The sequence below is a fragment of the Chiloscyllium punctatum genome, chromosome 8 (genome assembly GCF_047496795.1).
Source record: "Chiloscyllium punctatum isolate Juve2018m chromosome 8, sChiPun1.3, whole genome shotgun sequence".
Classification (NCBI taxonomy): Eukaryota; Metazoa; Chordata; class Chondrichthyes; order Orectolobiformes; family Hemiscylliidae; genus Chiloscyllium; species Chiloscyllium punctatum.
In genome coordinates, this window is record NC_092746.1 from 22,829,635 (window position 1) to 22,852,801 (window position 23,167).

Genomic DNA, 23,167 nt, shown 5'->3' on the forward strand with positions numbered 1-23,167 from the left:
CATTTTGAAAGCTGATGAGGCTGCTGATTCCTAAAGAGACTGCAGAAAGTAGCTACAAGACCAAAAAATACAGAAGCAAAAAATACTGCAGCGAGTAACTCATCTCCTGGTTCTTGAAGCTTTCCACCATCTACATGGCACAAGTCAGGAGTGAGGTGGAATACTCCCAACTTGCTTGGATGAGTGCAGCCTCAACAACACTCAAAAAGCTTGATAACATCCAGGACAAAGCAGCCCATTTGATTGGCACTACTTCCACAAGCATCCACCCCCTTCACCACCAATGGTCGGTAGCAGTATGTATACTATCTACAAATTGTGCTGCAGAGATTCACCAAAGATCCTCAGACAGCACCTTCCAAACCCACAACCACTTCCTTCTAGAAGGACAAGGACAATAGGCACATGGGAACACCACCACCTTCAAGTTCCCCTCCAAGTCACTCATCATCCTTACTTGGAAATATATCATTGTTCCTTCACTGTTGCTGGGTCAAAATCCTGGAATTCCCTCCCTAATGGCATTGTTGGTCAACCCACAGGAAGTGGACTGCAGCAGTTCAAGAAGGCACCTCACTACCATCTTCTCAAGGGCAAATAGGGATGTGGACAATAAATACTGGCCAACCAGCGATGCCCATATTCCACAAAATGAATAAATTTTTTAAAAAGATAGCATACGGAGTGTGACTATACAGAAGCGGGTAAGATGAAAAGTGGAGCAATAGTAATAGGGGATTCATTAGTTCAGAGAACAGAGGGGTGTTTCTATGGCTGCAGGAGGGTCTCCAGAATGGTGTGTTGCTTCCCTGTTGTCAAGGTCAAGGAAGTCACTGAGCAGCTACAGGGCATCTTGAAGGGGGAGGGTGATGAGGCAGAGATTATGGTACAACCAATTATACTTAGAATGAGGGATGAGGGCTTACATCAAGAGTTAAGGCTACTAGGCAGAAGATTAAAAAGCAGGATCTCAAAGGTTGTAATCTCTGAACTCCTGGTTCCACGTGCTAGTGAGTACAGAAATAGATGAAACAGCAAATGAATGCTTAGTTCAAGAATTAAAATGGGAAGAAAAGTATTTGATTCCTAAACCATTGGGACCATTTCTAGGGAAGATGGGACCTCTACAAGCAGGACAGTCTGCACCTGAACCCGAATGGGACCAACAACCTTACAGAAGGGTTCTGGCTAGTGCTATGAGGAGCAGTTTAACTAGTTAGGGGGGGAAGCAGGGGACACAATGCACCAATTCAGTAGTGAGACAGTATACCTTAAAAAAGGAACCGAGGCAGAAGGAGTTCAGTCATGTTGAGTTTCAGGGATGTAAAATGCGGTTGGATGGCCAAATCAACTTCCAGAGTATATATCAACTTCAGGCAAGACAAGAGAGGATGAAAAAGAGGAGGTGGTGTCCCATTATTAGTTAAGGAATTAGTTACTGCAGTAAGAAGGGACAATATCTTAGAAGAGTCCTCAAATGAAGTTTTGTGGGTAGAGGTTAGGAATGAAAATGGGGTAGTCACACTGATACAAGTATAATATAGGCTCCCAAATAGTCTCGGGAATTGAGGAGCACATATGGAGACAATTCACGTGGTTGTGTAAAAACAATAAAAGGATAGTTTTATTAGAGGATCTAAACTTAATTATAGAATAAAGGGTTTGGTGGCAGATTCCTTGAAATATATTCAGGAAAGCTTTTTAATATCAAAATGTAGAAGGTTTGACAAGGAATGGTGCAGTGCTGGACCTAATTTTGGGGAGTGAAGTCAGGCAAGTGTTCGAAGTGGTGGTAGGGGGGCATTTTAGTGATGGTTTTAAGTTTATTATGGAAAAGGAAAAAAATGGTCTGCAAAAGATATTTGCATGGAGAAAAACACACTTTATTTAAAGCAAGGCAGTATCTGGCCAAAGTAGACCGGGAACATTTAGTTGAGGGTAAATTTATAGCAGAGCAGAGGGGGTGGGGTATTCAAAATGTAATTGGGGAGTGTACAGACCCAACATATTCCCTTTAGGGTGAAATGTAAGAGCAACAAGCCCAGAGAACCCCAGATGTCTAGAAATATTCAGAGCTGGATAAAAAGGGGAAAAAGCAGTATATAATAAGAACAAAGGGAGCAACTCAATGGAAGCCATAGTGAAGTATAGAATGTGCAAGGGGAAACTTAAGAAAACAATTAGGAGAGCAAAGATGAGGCATGAAGAAACACTGGCGGGCAAGATTAGGGAGAAGTATTTCAAGGAAGAGAATAAACAAAGAAAGACTAGGGCCTATTAGGGATTAAGGAGGAAATCTGTGCATGGAGCCAGAGGACATTGGTAGAATGTTAGATATTTCACATCTCTCTTCACTTAGGCAAAGGAGAATGTAAATATAGAATTCAGGAAAATGGTCTGTGAGGAGATTCAAATAAGGAGTAAGGAGGTGTTGGTGATTACGGCAGGCATAAAAATAAATCAGTTCCCAGTTCCAGAGGAATTATATCCTAGACTGCCTGGGTGATGAGGGAGGAAATCACTGAGGCCTCGACCAACATTTTTAATTTCTCTCTTGCCGCAGGCAAGGTGCCAGAAGACTGGAGGAGATCTCATGTGGTTTCACCTTTCAAGAGGGTGGTAAAGATAAATCTGGGAATTACAGATCAATGGGTCTCTCATCAGTGGAAAGGAATTAGAGAAATTCTGAAGGAGAGAACTGATCTGTATTTAAAGAGGCAAGGTTTGCTCAGGAATTATCAGCAGGGCTTTGTCAGGGGAGGGCATGCCTAACAATTCTGGTTGAGTTTTGAGAGGAGGTGACCAAGTATGCCGTTGAGGTTAGTATAGTTGATGTAGTTTATATCGATTTCAGCAAGGCCTTTGACAGTGTTCATTGTGGGAGACTGATGAAGAAGATAAAAAAACATCAGATCCAGTGTAACTTGACAAATTGGATCCAAGATTGGCTTGGCGGTGAGTGACAGACAGCCAGTGTCCAATGGTATACCACAGGGATTAGTGCTAGGTGCCTTATTATTCATGATATATATATAAACGATGTAGGTGAAAATATGGGGTTAGGTGGCGATAAGTAAGTTTGCGAATGACACAAAGCTTAGCAGGGTGGTTGACAGTGAGGAAGACGATCTTAATTTGCAAGAGCATATGACCACTTTGGTCAGATGGGCAGGTCAGAATAAGATTAAATTTAGCCCTTAAAAGTGTGAGGTGAACCACTCTGGAAGAAGTAACAAGTGAAGAGAGTACTTGATGAATGGTGGAAATCTCAAAAGAACAGAGGGATCCTGGATTCCTTGTCTACAGGTTTCTGATGATGGCAGGACAGGTTAAGTTGGCATAAGGGCAGTTGACTTATCAGTCGAAGCGTAGATAATAAGAGCAGAGACGCTATGTTGGAAACATGCAGGACTTTGTATTGGCCTTAGCTGGAGTACTATGTGCAGTATTGGTCATCACACAGTAGGAAGAATGTCAATGCACTGGAGGGGATGCAAAGAAAATTTACCAGGATGTTGTCTGGGATGGAGTGCATTAACTATGAAATTGGATTGGATAAGCTCAGGTTATTTTGTTTGGAGCAGAGAATGTTGAGGGGGGGGTGTCCCTGACTGAGGTGTATAAGATTATGAGAGCATGGAGAGAGAGGTTAGAAAGCAGCTGTTCCCTGGGTTGAGGCTCAATATCAAGGGTGCACACTTTTAAAGATGGAAGGCAGGATTAGAATGGATTTTAGAAAAAACTACTTTCAACCAAAAGGTGGTGGTGCTCTGGAATGCACTTCCTGGAAGGGTAGGTGAGGCAGATAACCTTGCAACCTTTAAAAAGTACATGGAAGTGTATTTGGAATGTCATAACATTCAAAGCTATGGGCTAGTACTGGGAAGGGGATTAGTGTGATTTTAGCGTAATGTTGGCAGTACTGACATGGTGGGCTGATGGACCTTTTCTGTACTATATGATTCTATGAAATTTAGCAGGTCTGGCAGCATCTGTGGAGAGAAACACAGTTAATGTTTCAAGTCTGATGTGACTTCAGAATACATTGGTCTCAAAATGTTAACAGTTCATCTCTCTCTAGATGCTGTCAGACCTGCTGAGTCTCTTCAGCATTTTCTATTTTGTTTCCAATTTCCAGCAGTTTGCTTTTATATGATAATCACGGGAATGCATTCTTACACTTGAGACTTCAAAACAACGAGCAAGAGGAAGCAGTACAGCAACAAAAAAGGGAGGAAAGATATGTGTAGACCGCAAAAAGAGAGCAAAGGAGACAAGGATAAAGAAGATGTTTTAGCACTATGTTCATAAACTGATTATTTCAGTTAAAAATCACACAACACCAGGTTATAGTCCAACAGGTTTAATTGGAAGCACTAGCTTTTGGAGCGCTGCTCCTTCATCAGGTGGTTGTAAACCTGATGAAGGAGCCTCGCTCCGAAAGCTAGTGCTTCCAATTAAACCTGTTGGACTATAACCTGGTGTTGTGTGATTTTTAAGTTAGTACACCTCAGTCCAACACCGGCATCTCCAAATCATGAATAGTTCAGTGAATTGAGCTGTATGCCACCTGTTGGATTAAGGATGGAACTTTGCAACAGATTGTATAAATGGCAGTGAAGACAACAGTGGCTGTCAACTTCAGGCACCTTCACTGATTGGGGGTCACATTTAGTACAAAGTAGCATAGTTTTGGTTAGTGGAGATTAATCATGTTAGCTGCAGGAGTTCATCAAGGTAATGTCCTAGCCTAGTCATCTTCAGATACTTCAACATTGACTTTCTCTCCATCATTAGATCAGAGCTGGAGATATTTGCTGATGATTGCACAATGTTTAGCACAACTGCAATACTCCAGCTACTGGAACAGTCTATGTGCATATGAGGCAAGGCCCACAATATAGTCAGGCTTGAATTAATGGGTAGGAAACAACATTCATTCCATACAAGTCCCAAGCAACAAGAAAATCTGCTCAACTCTCCGTGGCATTTAACAGCATTGCTATTGTTAAATTCCCAACCATCATCATCTTGGGAGTTCCTATTAACCAGAAACCATTAACTGGACCATCAATAAATATATTATGGCTACAAGAGCAGATCAGAAACTAGAAATTCTGCAGCATCTAACTCTCCTGCTGATTCCCTAAAGCTTGCCCACCATTTAGGGGTCACAATTCAGGAATTTGGCTGGATGAGCGAGCTCTGACTATACTCAAGAAGCTCGACGCCATCCAGAACAAAACAAGCTGCATGATCCACTACCTTCAACTTTGACTTTCTCAATATGGGCACACAGCGGCAGCAGCATGTAGCGTCTACAAGGTGCAATTCAGCAACTTGCCAAACTTGCTTTGACAGCACCTTACACACCTGTGACTACTACCACCAGGAAAAGGGAGCAAATGCATGGAAACATCACCACCTGAAAATTTCTCTCCCAGTCACACTTTATCCTGAAAGAGAATCATATCACTGTTGTTTCACTGTCACTGTTAAAACCTGGATCTCTCTTCCTAACAGCATCGAGGATGTGTCTACCTCAGGCTTATTGCAGGCATTCATAAAAGCAGCCTATCACCATCTTCTCAAGTGCATTTAGGTATGGGCAATAAATGGTGCTTTTTGCCAGTGAGATTCATATCCCACGAGCAAAAAGAAATCTAGTACGCTCTTCTGTCTTCTCAATATAATGCCAATCTCTAACCTGGTCTCTCTATTTTAATGTGAAGTTCCTCCTTTTATTGTTGATTGTTGTATGGAGCTTCTGAACCTGAAACATGACAATGAGTAAGCAGAATCAAATGAGTAGCATCTGAAAGCAGCATCAAATTAGCAGGTTTGCTTGCAGGTGTTGTATTTTGACTTGGCCAGATGCTTCCTTGACTTAAAAGATCCTAAGGCACTATTTGAAGAGCTAGATGTCATTTTGTACATTTAACCCCCAACCAATACTGTCATAAATGGCAGATGACCTTCCACCAAATGTTATATAAGTCAATAGCACAAAACCTTTTGTACCTCAGGTGACATAAAAAAGTTGATACTTATTTTAAAAAAATGTCTTTGTCATATCTACATTTTGTCATATCTACAAGAATAATATTGCATTTGAAGTTTATGGCAAAGCCATTGGCAAATCAAAGGTGCCAAAAAAATTTGCAAGCTAGTTTATTTTAAAGTAGTTAAAGTAAAGTAATGCAACATATTATTTTTGCAGCTGCATCACCCAAATGTAGTGAAATATTACAAGACTTTTGTAGAAAGTAAGTATTTTTTTCCTACAAAACAAAAAGGCTGGAATAAGAATGTACTTATTCATCTATTCATAATGTTGCATTCTAATGTACTTGACACCCAGAAATTCAATTTGCACATTTGCATCTAAATTACATTGCCTTTCACATTTATTTTTAAAAGTTTACATTTGCACTGAAGGTAGCAATTGCCCTAATAAACTGCGCAGTATAATTTTGCACCATACTTGATTTAATGAATGCACCATTACTATTTTAGTTCACTTACTTCCTTTCTAACAATGTAGGCTTTTAAGTGAAATAAATCTGAATAAAATGTAGATTTTAAGATACTGGACAGCAATATAATCGGATTTGAAGAGAGAATACAGAAGAAAATCATCCTCTATTAGACATGGATGTCTGTTAGATATGGTGCTTGAACTTTAGACGTTTAAGGTGAAACATTGCCACCTAGTGGCAAACTGTGCATGCACTCTCATCTGACATCCTTTAAAATATTACTTGTTTTATTTGCCTTGGTACAATGAAAGGTTAACAGTAGCTTTAGTATTCAAATTTCAAACCAGGATTGCCTGGTTCCAAGTTTGCATTAAAACTGTAAGTTAGATCATGCTTAAATTTTTGCATGCTGCTACACTATATCAACATTTCAGGTATGCGTGATTCTAACAAACCAAAAGGTTACTGTCATTGTTGGTTGATTATCTTATATATTTCCACCTCCCTAGAGAATAACTCTGACCTGCTCCACTCTCAGGTAACTACAAAGATATGCGGGAGCAGCCTGGCAGTGTAGAAGCAATGGCAGGAGTTTCTGGGGGCTAGTATACAAACAGAAATGTTCTGCTGAAACTGTATAAGACTCATTTGGAATTGTCAGACTGCATTTGGAATATTGTAAGTAGTTTTGGACCCATTTCTAATGAGAGATTTGCTGGCCTCCACAGGAGGTTCACAAGAATGATCCCATGAATTAAGGACTTGTCATTTGAAGAGCAGTTGAGGACTCTGCATCTATACTCAATGGAGTTTAGAAGGATGAAGGGGATCTGATTGAAACTTAGAGAATACTGAGAGACCTAGATAGAGTGGATGTGGAGAAGATGTTTCCACTAGTAGGAGAGACTAGGACAGCCTCATAGTGAAGAGATGATTCTTTAGAATTGAGATGAGGAGGAATTTCTTCAGCCAGAGGGTAGTTAATCTGTGGAACTCATTGTCGCAGAAAGCTGTAGAGGCCAAGTCATTGAGTGCATTTAAGACAGCAGTGGATAGATTCCTGATTGGTAAGGGTTGTAGAGAGGAGGCAGGAGAATGAGGTTGAGAAACATATCAGCCATGATTGAATGGCTGAGCACACTCAATGGGCTGAATGGGCTAATTCTCCTCTTCTGTCTTATGGTCTAATAAGTTTAGGCAGAATTGTAGAGAGTCAAGGCTTAGACGCGAACGGCCGAATTCTGCTCCTAAATGTTACCGTCTTAAATGTAGGATAATTACTGCAGGAGTGAACATTTTCAAAATTGCCTCAGCTATTCATTTTCCTTTGTTTTGACAATTTCTCACCAAAAGCTGACAAGAAGATGTTACATGTCATTTTGATTTTATAGAGTGTAAGCTAAAGACAACTCAGTGCTTATGTCAAAAAAGTATTGCCATATTTACTATACTTTTTAGATGATCGATTGTATATAGTTATGGAACTTATCGAAGGAGCACCCCTTGGTGAGCACTTTAATTCTCTCAAAGAAAAGCAACAAAAGTTTACAGAAGAAAGAATATGGAATATATTTATCCAAGTAAGAATCATAAATGATCTTTATTCTTTGCAACACTGAAATTTCAGATCATTGGGGACTAGTCGGATAAAATGTTTATTCAGGAACAAAGCTAACAAATGTTAATCTGATATAATGGGTTTGGATATTGAATTCAATATGTAGTCTTTATAATATTTAGCCTCCTTAGCAGTTCAGATTTATGCTAACATGTTCAGTTGTTCTCACTAATTATGACATTAATGTTTACTGCTATCACAAATCAATCACATTTACAAGTGACGGCTTTATTGTACGACATGATGGACACTGAACTTACACTTTGGGTTAAAAATACCATTCAGTCATGCCAACAGTGGTAGTTAGTTTATTTATAAACCAAAAATACTGGAAATGCTTAGGAAGTCTGGCAACATCTGTGGAGAAAGAAAGAGAGTTAACCTTTCAAGATATTTCATCAAAACTGTTCTCCTGAAATATATGTACTAATATTGACATGGAGATGCATTGGCAGAGCAAGGTTCAAAATTGCATTAAAAACTCAAAAGTAATTTCAACACATCTGTATGTGGCTTTTTAATGCAGCCACCACAATATAAATTTATTTACAGGTTGATATCAATTGTACAGCAGCAGTATGATGAGGACCCACATGATGCAATCTCAATACCAATGCCAAAAGGGCCAATCCAAAGATGTAAAGCAAGAGCTTGGAGTTGAACATAACTGAGGAAAATCTTTCAGTTTGGAATTCAAATGATTGAAGGATGCACCCTGCTTTAATGATGCCTTCATTTGATCTGCTGTAAGGAACCAAAGAGAGATTCACTTCTCTGCAATGAGCAGTAGAAATCTACTGCTGCCACACAGAAATCAAAACTGGAAATTTTCTGGGAAGTCAGCAGAAGGACTATTGTCCAAACTTCAGAATTCAGTGCCACAGACACATTAGTAACCTAGTCAGGACAAGCAAGGTGAGTACATTTGTACATTCACTTACACCTTGCGATGCTTTTCATTTCACCCCCTCACTTTATGTTACCATTTGTGCCACTTTTGCGTATCTTGCACTTGTCCCCATTTCTCTTTCCATACATTCTTCCACAACCCAATTTATCTATATATCACTCATCCTCCCCAATAGATAAATTCAATTTTGCTCCCCATCATTACCATTGTCAAAGACACTGCGTTTGTCGAGTAAACGCGTTCCATTTTAGCATTACCACTGTGGATGAAGAGAGCATACAGAGCATAAAAGAGAGATCGACAGAATTGGAAAGGAACTACACAGGAAGAGACTGTGGTGATCAGCAGTGTTACATCATCCCTGGCCTTTGGAGATAGGGGGATCGCTGTTACCTGATGACAGAATTAAATATCAGCAAAACCACAAGTCTTACAGCACTCAGTCATGCTGACTTATTTTCAGCAACAAATGAAATATAACTATTTTCATTATCATAAATTGCATAATTCTTAGTTTAATCTCTGCCAGGGCCTTCAGCAACATTATTTGCACATGGCAGAGGGACTGATTCATTCTAAGGATGCACCAAGATAGATTGATGCCAATTGTGGAAGCCTTGAGACAGATAATTGCATTTTCATCTGATGACTCACATATCACAAGTCAGCAAGAGCAGATAAGAGTTCTCAGTGAATGGCAGGTACTAGGAAGCTCAGATGGTCAGAAGGATCTTGCTGTGCTTGATCACAAATCCCTGAAGGCAGCAGGGCAGGTTAATAGAGTAGGTGAAAGTGAGGACTGCAGATGCTGGAGATCAGAGTCAAGATTAGAGTGATGCTGGAAAAGCACAGTAGGTCAGGCAGCATCTGAAGAGCAGAAAAATTGATGTTTCGGGCAAAAACCTTTCATCAGGAATCAATAGATTAATAGAGTAGATAAGGCAGCATATTTGCCTTTATCAATCAGATTGCAAGAGTGAGGAGGTTATATTGGAGCTGTAAGCCACTGTAAGCAAGAGTACTACATGCAGTTCTGTCACCGCACTATAGGAAGGATATGGTTGAAAATCAAATGACACCCGGTTATAATCCAACAGGTTTATTTGAAATTGCAAGCTTTCGGAGCAGTGCTCCTTCCTCAGGTGGAGCTCTGAAAGCTTGCAATTTCAAATAAACCTGTTGGACTATAACTGGGTGTCATTTCATTTTTCACCTTGTCCACCTCAATCCAACTCTGGCATCTCCACATCATATAAAGGAAATTATTGCACTGGAGATGCTTTAGAGGACACTCACAAGGATATTGCCTGGGATGGAGCTATGAAGAGGAACTGGATAAAGTTGGGTTGTTTTCTTTGGAGCATAGAAGGCTGAGATAGAACCAATAGAAGTATATAAGATTATGAGGGGCATGAACAGACTGGATAGAAAATAGCTGTTCCCTTTGTTGTAGAGTCAGTAACAAGGGGGCACACTTTTAGTGTGAAATGCAAGAGGTTTAGAGGGAATTTGAGGAAAAATATTTTCACCCAGAGGGTGGAGGGCGCTGGAATGCATTGCCAGGTGTTAGTTTAGGTGGGAAACCTCACAACCTTTAAAAAGTACTTGGATGAGCACTTGAAATATCATAACATTCAAAGTTAAGAGCCAAGTACTGGAAAGTGGGACTAATGTAGATTTAAAGTAGTTTTTTATTGGTGTAGATGCAATGGGCTAAAGGCCCTCTTCTGTACTATATGATTCTATAACAATGGAAGGGGTAATACAGTACACAGTCTTGAGCAAGTTCTGCTCAACTGGACACAAATGAGATATTCCAGGAGCAACAAAGAAGATAATCGTTTTGCAAAAGCAGAGAATTCCTAGCACACTGACCACGATTTCAACAAGAATGGAGGTGTCCACCTCAAGATGAGTATGCCAATCCTGCATTGAGCTGATGTCGTCCTGCTTGCAAAAACATCTGTTAACTCGTGGACTCTCAAATTCATATGTATCCATGCAAGTCCTGAGCCTCGCTGCTCAGACTCTCGATACTCTTACACTTCAGTATGGTAGCGCACTGGAAATTAAACCTTGCTATTAAGGGAGTAATCACAAAATGGGGTGTCTCATAGCTGGTTTGATTTAAAACTAAGGCAATGAGGATTTGTGTGTGGTATTAATAAATAATAAAGGTTTAGGAAAATGTAAGGTTATGTATGGCACTTAAGACATGGCACTGGAAACAGCAAAGGACTTCCTGCAAGTATCAGTGTTGTGACATGGAAAGTTAAATGAACTTTCAAAGACCACTTGATTGATTTGGCAGGTAACCTGTAGGTAGCATTCCCTTTCAGAGCTGGGAAGGTAGAGATAATTGAAGTACTAGCATAGCACTTGAGTTGAGAGGAATTACAAGAGACTCCAGGTAGTGAAACATCAGAATGAGGTGATATCCAGTTATGGTTAAAACAACATGAGTGTGAGGAAAGAATGAGAAAAGTAGAGATGACAGAAAAAAACAAAGAGCTGAAAAAAACAAAGAATGGAGAAAGATAAAGGGAGAAGGAATTAAGAAAACAGGAAATGAAACTAAAAATACAAGAAATAGAAATGAGGGAACTATAATTGGAATTACAAAACAAAAAGTAAGGAAACATAGATATATATGCTTAAAATGATGACATGGTAACAGGAAACAGATGCTGATGTAGGCCTTGGTGGGAATAATCTGAATCATAATAAGGAAATATTTAAGTTTACATAGGCCCTACTAAATTTTGAGGAAAAGAATATGGAGGCATTCTTTATATTATTTCAGAAAATGAGAAGACAACAAACTGGGCAAAAGGGAACTGGACATTGCTCACACTGTGTAAGTTGACAGGTAAAGCACAGGAAATTTACATGTCACTGTCTGAGGAGATGTTTTGGGATTATAACACTGTACGTGAAACTAGTTTGGGTTTATTTGAATGTCTGCGGCAGATAGGCAAAGGATTTGGAAATAAAGGAAATGGTCCGGGGAAACCTGTGTTGATTTTAAAAGGGGTAAACAAATTAATTTTGATAGGTGAACATGAATATTAGAAGCTGCAACCGCATGTGAAGCTCTTAGGAATTTTGGAATTTTAAAAACTCACTGTTTTCCATAATAAGAAAGCACATTGAGGACCAAAGGGTTGCAACATCTAGTTTGGCAGCGAGAATGGCTGACAATAATGAGCAAATGCAAGAAAGTAAAACTTTTTTTTGTCATCTTCATAAATTTGAAAGGGATAGAAAATAGGAGAGTGAATGGAAGAGAAGAAGCCAAGGTAAAGAATGGATAACTAGGAATGCCCAAGTTCTCCATCTCAGATTAGAAGGGAAAGCACTGAGGATGGAGATGAAAATCAGAAGCTGAGATATTTTAAGGTGAGACCCATTCGTTCAGAATGTTGGAAGTTGTGAGGGAATACATGGGAGTTCATACAATCGAGTCAGAAAAAGAAACTCAAAAGAATAAGGCCATGGATCAGACCGTAGCTTTAACTACAACTCTAAGCACTGCTGTGAATGCAGAATAAGTACATAGGTGCAGAGATACAAAGGGATTTTGTCTAAAGAGAAGATATTCCCATTTTCTTCAAAGGAAACATCCAAGCCTGTAGCTTTATTAAAGTCTTGTGTTGGAGAAGTATTTAGTTTTCCTCTCAAGAGTTCAGTGAAAGCCAAAATGTAGGTAAAGGGGACAGATGGAGACCATTTCCTACTTCCATTGTAAAAGATCCAATTGAAGTGTGACTTGTGTCTGGACTAGTAGTAGTCAGCACAGTTAAGAAATTACCCATGGATGGAATTGATTCAGTTTTGGGGAATGATAATCACAGAAACTCCAGTTGAGATAAAACAGTTGCAGGTACAGGTTCCAGATATTTTTCCATTATGTGTAGTAACCCAGAGCAATGGCCAAACAAAGCCAATTGCCAGAGATCACAGTAAGACCACAAGGAGGTGTTAGAGTAGCTGAGGCTATTTAAGAATGAACATAATTCAAAAGAAATGTGTGGCATCTCTTTATTAATTGAGGATCAGGACGCAAGTACAGAGTTAAGGAAGTTAGCACAGACAGTTCACACTGAGGCTTGGGCTGAAGGAGTTCCAGAGAATTATTATGTTAAAGGTTTTGATGAGGATGCGGAGACACCCTCACAGATCTGCAGATGAAGAATGGACAGTTGTTCATCAAAATAGTGGTACTGCTCAGATATCATAAAGAGATATTGGGGGTAACATATGACATTTGTGTGGCAGGACCAGTAAGGATAAGGAAAACGCAGACATCAATAAACACTTAACTTGTATGGCCAAGACTTCATAAAAGATGTTGTACAGTACTATAAATTTCAGGTGGTAGGAAAATCTCAGCATGTCAATCCTTTGAAACCTATGCCAGTTTTTGAAGTGCCATTTAGTCTTATTCAATTGGATTGGACCCATTACTCAAAACACAAGCAGGACATCAGTATATCCTTATAATTATTGGTATGACAATCCTGTTCGCAGAAGCTGTTCCTTTCAGGACAATTACAGATAAAGTAGTACAGTCATAGAACTGTGCAGCACAGAAACAGACCCTTTGGTACAACTTGTTCAAACTGACCAGATGTCCCAAATTTATCTGGTTCCATTTGCTAGCATTTGGCCCATATCCCTCTAGACCGTTTCTATTCATTTATGCATCTAGAAGCCTTTTAAAAGTTGTATTGTATTACCACCACTTTCTCTGGCAGCTCATTCTATACATGCACCACCCTCTGTGTGGAGAAGTTGCCCCTTAGGTCCCTTTTAAATCTTTCCCTCTCACCTTAAGCCTAGTGGAGAAGTTAACTTAGTTCTTTACTCATTATAAATTACCAATTGAGATACAGTCTGATCAAGGTTTTAATTTTAAATCTAATATTTTGCTGGAAATCATTAGCTGTTTGGGTACAAAACAGGTGAAGTCACATATGTAATATTTGCAAATACTGGAGCTTTGGAGAGATACCATCTGATTTTCAAAATCATGATTAAGGCTTACTGTCATGTATACCCACAGGAGAAAGTGAGGACTGCAGATGCTGGAGATCACAGCTGAAAATGTGTTGCTGGAAAAGCGCAGCAGGTCAGGCAGCATGCTGATGCCCGAAACGTCGATTCTCCTGCTTCTTGGATGCAGCCTGCCCTGCTGCGCTTTTCCAGCAACACATCTTCAGCTCTGTATACCCACAGGGTTGGGATTAGATCTTCTAATTATTTGCTACCAGAGATTTCCTAAATGAATCTTCTGGGATTAATTAATCTGAATGGATTTATGGTCATGAGATAATTAATTTGGGAGAAACCTTTGAACCAGAAAGATGATTCCTCAACATTGGATTATGGATCTATGTTTCTAGAAAGACTCATCGGAGCATGTAGGCAAGCACAAGCATTTGAAGGTTTCATAAGGGTAGATGAAAAAATGAGCATATAAACTATCAGCAACTGGAATGTTTCAAACAGGAAATTACATATTGATATTGATCGCTTTGCAAAATGAACAATTGAAATCAAAATTCACTGGACCATACAAGGAACTTACAACTGCAGTTGGAGAAAGTAGGGGAGATCCTTAATGAATACTTTGCTTCAGTATTCACTACTGAGAGGGACCTTGACGTTTCTGCGGACAGAGTGAAACAGATTAGTATGCTATAAAAGGTGGATATTAGGAAAGAGGATGAGTTGAAAATTTTGAAAAACATAAGGTTAGATAAATCCCCTGGGCCAGACGTTTCAGGCAAAAGCCCTTCATCAGGAAGAAGGCAGGGAGCCTCTAGGGTGGAGAGATAAATGAGAGGGGGGTGGGGTTGGGGAGAAGGTAGCAAAGAGTACAGTAGGTGAATGGGGGTGGAGATGAAGGTGATAGGTCAGAGAGGAGGGTGGGAGAAGGTAGCAAAGAGTACAATGGGTGGATGGGGGTGGGGATGAAGGTGATACATCAGAGAGGAGGGTGGAGCAGATAGGTGAGAAGGAGGATTGGCAGGTAGGACAGGTCATGAAGGTGGTGCTGAGCTGGAAGGTTGGAACTGGGTAAGGTGGGGGGGAAGGGGAAATGAGGAAACTGGTGAAGTCCACATTGATGCCCTGGGGTTGAAGTGTTCCGAGACGGAAGATGAGGCTACTACAGGAAGCAAGTTAAGAGATTGCTGTGCCTTTGGAGATGATCTTTGCATCTTTACCGTCCAGTGGAGTAGTGCCAGATGATTGGAGGGTGGCAAATATTCACAAAAAGGAATAAGGATAATCCTAGGAATTATAGACCAGTCAGTCTTACATTAGTGGTGGGCAAATTATTGGAGAGGATGCTGAGAGGCAGGATTTATGATTAATTGGAAAACCATAGTTTGATTACAGATAGTCAGCATGGCTTTGTGAGAGGCAGGTCATGCCTCACAAGCATTGTAGAATTCTTCAAGAATATGACAAAACATGTTGATGAAGGTAGAGCAGTGGATGTGATGTACTTGGATTTTAGCAAGGCATTTGATAAGGTTCCCAATGGTAGGTTCATTCAGAAAGTAAAGAGGCATAGGATACAGGAAAACCTGTCTGTCTGGATACAGAATTGGTGGCCCATAGAAGACAAAGGATAGTGGTCGATGGAAAGTATTCAGCCTGGAATTTGGTGACCAAGGGTCACAACATGGATCAGTTCTGAGACCTCTGCTCTTTGTGATTTTTGTAAATGACTTGGATGAGTGGAAGGGTGGGTTAGTAAGTTTGCCGATGACACAAAGATTAATGGAATTGTGCATAGTGTGGAGGGCTGTTGTAGGTTGCAACGGGACATTGACAGGATGCAGAATAGGGCTGAGAAGTGGCAGATGGAGTTCAACCCGAAAAGTGTGAAGTCATTCACTTTGGAAGGTCGAATTTGAATTTAGAATACAGGGTTAAAGGCAGCATTCTTGGCAATGTGGAGGAACAAAGGGATCTTGGAGTCCATGTCCATAGATCCCTCAAAGTTGCCATCCAGGTTGATAGGGTTATTTAGAAGGCGTATGGTGTGTTGGCTTTCTTTAGCCCCGGTGGGTTGATTTTAAGAGCCACGAGGTTATCCTGCAGCTCCATAGGGCCCTGGTTAGACCACACTTGGAATATTGTGTTTAGTTCTGGTCGCCTCATTATATGAAAGATGCAAAGTTTTAGAGAGGGTGCAGAGGAGGTTTGCCAGGATGCTGTCTGGACTGGAAGGCATGTCTTAAGGAGAAAGGTTAAGGGAGCGAGGGCTTTTCTCATTGGAGCAAAGAAGAATGAGAGGTGACTTGATAAAGATGTACATGACGATGAGAGGCATAGTTAGAGTAGAAAGCCAGAGACTTTTGCCCATGGTGGAAATGTCTATCATGACGGGGCATAATTTTAAGGTAATTGGAGGAGAGTTTAGAGGAGGTGTCAGAGGTAGGTTATTTACTCAGAGAGTGGTGGGTGCATGTTATGCACTGTCAGTGGTGGTAGTAGAGTCAGATACATAAGGGACATTTAAGTGAAACTTGGATAGGCACATGAAAGAATGTGTAGTTTAGTCTGATCCTAGAGTGGGATAAAAGGCACAACATCAACGGCTGAAGTGTCTGTACTGTGCTGTACTATTCGATGTTCTATAAGTAATTACAAAGGTTTGTGAAGTGACCTATCTGATAAATACACCCGATCATGGAAAGAAGAATCTGTCACAAACATGTTGAAAAAGTCTTCTGAGGATGGGTCACCAGACCCAAAATGTTAACTCTGATTTCTGTTCACAGATACTGCCAGACCTGCTGAGCTTTTCCCAGCATTTTCTATTTTAGTTTCTGATTTACAGCATCTGCAGTTCTTTCAGTTTTTATGTTGAAAAAGTGTCTGAATTGGGATGAAGGTAAGGAGGAACAACTATGTCAGATGGAAGATGACAGAACCAGTAAGAGTGAGGTAGACAGTTCTCCAAATGAACCTCTTGCAATTCAAATAGCTAACACAGAAATATTGGCTCAGTGAGACACTGTGTTTTCATATTTAGGGAAATAACTATAGGAGGATCTTGTAATATTACCTAGAGACTATAAGGTAATATGTAGAGATACACCTGGGTGAGGTATCTAGCCAGGTATGATGTAGACAGAGGAGAATGAGGTGTAATAAAATAGAATCTTTATCAGTTGAGCCCAGAAAATTGAGCTCAATTGGAAAGAAAGATTCAATACATACTGGAAAATCACTTGATTCAACCTACTCAAAGTATCTGCAATTCACCAGCAGTGTTAATTCCTAAACTGAATGGACCAACTAGATTCTGTAGAGATTATAGAAGGGTAAATGCCATCACGAAGACAGAGTCATATCCAATTCCATGATTTGAAGAATGTATTCATAGGGTTACCAGTGCCTCATTCCTTTTCAAGACTGATCTATTGAAGGAGTACTGGCAAGTGCCATTAACATCATGGGCTAAATAAATATCCACTTTTGTTACACCAAATGTATTATACCAATGTGATGCCATTTAGACTCAAGAATTTCCAGCTACATTTCAAAAGCTTATTAATCAAGTCATTGCTGAGGTTTGTAACTTTGTAGTTTATTTAGCAGTTTCTGTGGTATATAGTCAAACATGGGAAGACCATGAGACAATTAGAAGACCCATTTAAGTAATTATAGTTAGCTGACCAGGTAATAACTTTAGCCAAGAGTGAATTTGGAAATACAAGACTAACTTTCCTGGGACATTGTAAGACAAAGACATGTTTTATCAAAGACAGTGAAAGTGAAAGCTCTAATGCAATTTTCTGTCATTAAAACGACATGAAAAATTCATGAAATTTTTGAGGCGCGTGGGTTTTACTGAAAATTTGTGCAATGCATCCAAAGCAATTTCAGCACCTTTAACAAACTTGTTAAAGAAACAAGGAAAAGTATTTTGGTCATCAGAATGCTGGACAGCCTTCAAGAAGTCAAAGACAATATGACAAATGAACTGTTGTTAGCTGCCCCTGATTTTTCCAGATCTTTCAAAATTACAATTGATACTGGTGACTTGAGGACAGGTGAAGACTTGTTGCTGGATAATGAGTTAGTAATATAGAAGCTGGGGGTCTAATTCTCAAAGAAACTAAACCAGTACCAGAAGAGTTACTTCAATGTTGGAAAAAAAGACTTTAGAATTATTGTCGGCTCTCCAACAATTTGAAGTGTATATTCAACAAGGTGATAAGGAAACATTAATTTACACTGCTCATCATTCACTGACCTTCATTGAAAAAAATTAAAATGACAGAATATGAGACTGTTCAGATGGACTCTTTTGGTGCAATCATTTAATGTAAAGGCTATTTACATTGCTGGAAAACGTAATGTAATTGCTAAAACATTGTTCAGAGTGCAAAGTGTTGAAGTAAGTTTAAAGTTCAAGATTTGCTTTGACTGTATCAGCCTATAAAAGGAAGAATAAGTAGATCTTGTTTGTCTTTGTTTGTGTATTAGTTATTTTGAGATGAAGTGCATTTTTAAAATTGTATTTCATTTTCTTAAGAATGGAAGCATGTAAAAAATATGTTTTGCATTTTTGATTGTGGACTTAAATGGGAAAAGGATGTTTTAAAAACCAAGAATTGTGGAAAGGATTGTAGATGTTTTAAAAGCCAGTTTCCTGAGTTACTGCTGTCCAGATCAAGAATATCTAACAGTAAAAAGTTGTCTCTACTACCTGCCATGCAAGTTCACCTCTGCCATCCTGACAACAGTCTACATACAACCCCTTTGGAAGTGAAGAGTGCTCTGGATGACATTTACACCACTACAAATACACTTGAGATGGAATACCCTGAGGCCTATTCATCGTAGCCAGTGACTTCAACCAGGCCAACCTCAAGAGGGTGCTACCAAAATACCATCAACATGTCTCCTGTCCCACCAAGGGACCGAACATCCTTGACCATTGCTATACAATGATCAAAAATGCCTATCAGTTCACCCCCCGCCCACACTTTGGGAAATCAGATCACAATTCCTCCTGTGTTTCCCCTCCCAACTTACTATCAGAAGTTGAAGCGTGAGGACCCAGTGTAGAAAATAATATAGTGCTAATGTGAGACAGTGGAACAGCTTCTGCAGGACTGTTTGGATTTGGTGGACTGTTCCATATTAGAGAATTCAGCGGCAAACCTAGATGAGTATGTCACCAGCATCATGGACTTCATTAGCAAGTGTATAGAGGATTGCTTGCCAAAGAAATCAATCTGTATGTTGACCAACCGGAAACCATGGATGAACCGGGAAATCCATTGCCTACTGAAGATCTTGCATGCAACGTTCAAGTCAGACGTTCCTGACCTTGACTTGAAATGCAGGTACAACCTCCATAAGGCCATAGGGATGCCAAGAGGCAATACAGGACTAAGTTACAGACCCCTCCCCAAACTAACCAACACGACACCCGCCATTTGTGCCAAGGCCTGCATCATATAATGGGCTACAAAGTGAAGCAGAACAAAATAGTGGACAAAGACACATCCCTCCCTGATGCGCTCAATGCATTTTATGCTCGTTTTGAACAGAAAGTCAGTAAACAGTGTCACTTACCCTGTCAGCCTCAGATGCATCCATTCCCTCACTTATTGCTGCAGATATCAGATCAGCCTTCTTGAGAGTGAATGCAAGGAAAGCAACTGGCCCAGATGGAGTCCCCAGCCATGCACTCAGATAGTGAGCGAACCAGTTGGCAGGAGTATTCACTGACATCCTTAACCTCTCCTTGCTACAATCTGAAGTCCCCTCAAGAAGATCACCATCATCCCGGTACCAAAGAAAGCACATGCAACGTACCTCAATGACTACCGCCTAGTGACTCTGACCTACAAAATTATGAAATACTTCTAGAGGTTAGTCATGGCTCATATCAACATTAGCCTCCCAGCCTGCCTTGATACCCTGCAATTTACCTACCAGCTCAACAGGTCAACTCATCCTGGGAACATCTGGATAATAAGAATACCTATGTTAGACTTCTACTTATTGACTACAGCTCCACCTTCAGTACTATAATCCCAACCAAACTAATCTTCAAACTCTGAGACCTAGGTCTTTGATCAGCCGTCTGTAATTGAGTCCTCAACCTCCTAACCCATAGACTGCAATTAGTGAAGATAGGCAACAGCACCTTCTCCACGATAAACCTCACTATCAGTGCCTGGCTCAGTCCCCTACTGTGCTCCCTCTACTCGCATGACTATGTGACCAAATGTCATTCAAATTCCATCTACAAGTTCACTGATGACATTACCATTGTTGAGATCAAACAATGACAAGACAGAGTGCTTAGTGGCTTGGTGTAAAGATAACAATCGCTCCCTCAACATCAGCAAAGCTGAAGACTTCATGAAGAAAGGAGGAGGACAAGCCCTTGTTTACATCAGTGGAGCTGAGGTGCAGATGGTCGAGAGTGTCAAGTTCCTAGGAATGACAATCACCAACAACTGTTCTGGGCCACCCACATTGATGTGATAGTCAAGAAAGTACAACAATGCCTCTTCTTCCTCAGGAGGCTAAGGAAATTTGGCATGTCCATAAGGACCCTCACCAACTTTTATAAGTGCACTATAGAAAGCATTCTATCTGGATGCATCATGGCCTGTTTCAGCAACTGCACTGCTCAGGACCATAAGAAACTACAGAGTTGTGAACACAGCCCAGTCTATCATGCAAGCCGACCTTCCATCCATTGACTCCATCTACACTTCTTGTTGCCTCAGAAAGGCAGCCAACATCATCAAAAGCCCCTCCCACCCCAGTTATAATTTTTTTCAATCTTTTGCATTAGGCAGAAGATACAAAAGCTTAAACATACATACCTACAGGTTCAAGAACAGCTTCTTCCCTGCTGTTATTCAACTTCTGATTTGACTGCTCAAATTTCAAATCTAAGGTTGATCTTGTTTTTTGTGCACCTTTTTTCTCGCCGTAATATTGTATTCCTCACTCTATTCAATCATCTTATGATCAATGTCTGTTATGATCTGCCTGTACTGCACACAAAACAAAATTTTTCACTCTACCTGTATTAATGATTTTGATGAGTAGGCTGAGGGTAACATACCTAGAATTGCTGATGTTACAAAGTTAGATAGGAAAGTAAATAGTGAGGATAATTAAAAATGACCATAGAGCAATTGTGGCCAGGCAGGTGAATAGGGAAGATCAGAACAGATGGAAATAGCATTATGCAGTGTGAGTTTATCCACTTCAGTGGGAAGAACGGAAAATCAAAGTACTTTTTAATTGGTAACATACCGGAAAGTATTTGTTTTTCAAAAGAACCTGGGCATTCACATGTATGTATCACAGAAAGTTGACATAAAGTAACAGCAAGCATCTAGGAAGGCAAGTGCTACATAAGCTTTATTTGCAAAGGGATTGCAGCATAGGATGAAGAAGTCTTACTACAAATGTGCAGGACATTTGGTGAGATCACTGGAGTACTGTGTGTGCTTTTTCATTTCCCTAAGAAAGGAAGTGTTTGCCCCTACCTGGATGTGGGTATTATTTTACAAGAGATTGAATAGACGAGGTCCATATTCCCTGAAGTTTAGAAAAATAAGGCAGAGCATTGAGTATAGGAGTTGGTAGGTCATGTAACTGCTGCACAAGAAATTGGTTTGGCCAGTTTTGGAATATTGTGTGCAGTTCTGGTCTCCCGCCTATCGGAAGGATGTTGTAAAAGTTGAAAAGGGTTCAGAAAAGATTTACAAGGATGTTGCCAGGCTTGGAGGACTTGAGCTACAGGGAGAGGCTGAATAGGCTGGAGCTGTTTTCTCTGGAGCATCAGAGGCTGAGAGGTTTATAAAATCATGAGAGGCATGAATAGGGTAAATAGACAAGATCTTTTCCCTGGGGTAAGGGAGTCCAGAAATAGAGGGCGTAGGTTTAAGGTGAGAGGGGAAAAAGTTAAAAGAGACCCAAGGGGCAACGTTTTCACGCAGAGGGTGGTACGTGTTTGGAATGTGTTTCCAGAAGTGGTGGAGGCTAGTACTTTAACAGCGTTTAATAGGTATCTGGATGGATATATGTATAGGAAGGGTTTGGAGGAATATGGGCCAAGTGCTGGCAAATTGGGCTAGATTAGTTTAGGTTATCTGGTCGGCATGGACAAGTTGAACTAAAGGGTCTGTTTCTGTGCTGTATATCACTATGACTCAATGACTCAAGTTGAAGCATGTTCTGAAGGAACTTGTCAGACGAGATGCTAAGAAAATGTTTCTCCTGGCAGGGAATGCCATTTGGGAATGAAATTTGTGAATATATCCATTTGTATTGCGTGTTCAGAGTTGGCAGCCACAAACAAGAAGTTAGCCAAGATATGCAGTGCTATTCAAATATTCATTTCTGCCTAGGAACAAGGTTGCGGCTTGTTGTGAGATTTTAAAATTGGTAACTCAGAACCAAACGAGGATTAGTGAACAGACAGTTTTTGTCAGTCAGAGGCAGTGGAAGAATAAGTTTGCTACTTGTGGAGTTCTAGTTACACAGGTACTGACGAAGAGGGAGTCAAGGCTTCATCCTGAAAAGGATATTGCTGTAGCAGGCTCTGAACAGACAGGACTCAGAAGTCAAGAGAGCCAGTAGGTGCTGTTAAGTATTGGGGTTATGGCTCAGAAAAAGCCATAGGAAGAGACCTGTGATCTATTAATTGACTAATAAAGTCCACGCTGACTGTGTTTCCAGACTGAACTAGTCCCACATGCCTGCATTTGGCCCATATCCCTCCAAAACTTTCCGATTCAAGTACTTATCCAAATGTCTGTAAACAGTGTAACTCTACCTGCATCCACCACTTCCTCTGGCAGTTCTTTCCACACAACACCCACTCTCTGTGTAAAAACATTGCTCGTCATGACCTTTATAAATCTTTATCCTCTCACTTTAAAAAACCCTAGTTTTGAACTCCCCCAGCTTAGGGAGAAGACCTTTGCTATTCACCTCATTTGTGCCCCTCATGATTTTATAAACCTCTGTAAGGTCAAACTTCAACTTCTTACACTCCAATGAAAAGGTCGCAGCCTATCCAGCCTATTTTAATAACTCAAACCTCCATTTGCAGCAACAGCCTGGTGAAACCTCGTTTCTGAAACCTCT

General features: G+C 40.3%; 1 protein-coding gene across 1 annotated transcript in view; it reads left to right on the forward strand.

Annotated features, from left to right (window-relative positions):
• Window positions 1–23,167, forward strand: part of nek10 (NIMA-related kinase 10) — a 235,924-nt gene that overhangs the window by 129,530 nt on the left and 83,227 nt on the right. The window contains exons 20-21 of the mRNA XM_072575222.1: window positions 6,221–6,266; window positions 7,938–8,059. Coding sequence (XP_072431323.1) covers window positions 6,221–6,266; window positions 7,938–8,059 — 168 coding nt within the window. The remainder of the gene's footprint in view (window positions 1–6,220; window positions 6,267–7,937; window positions 8,060–23,167) is intronic.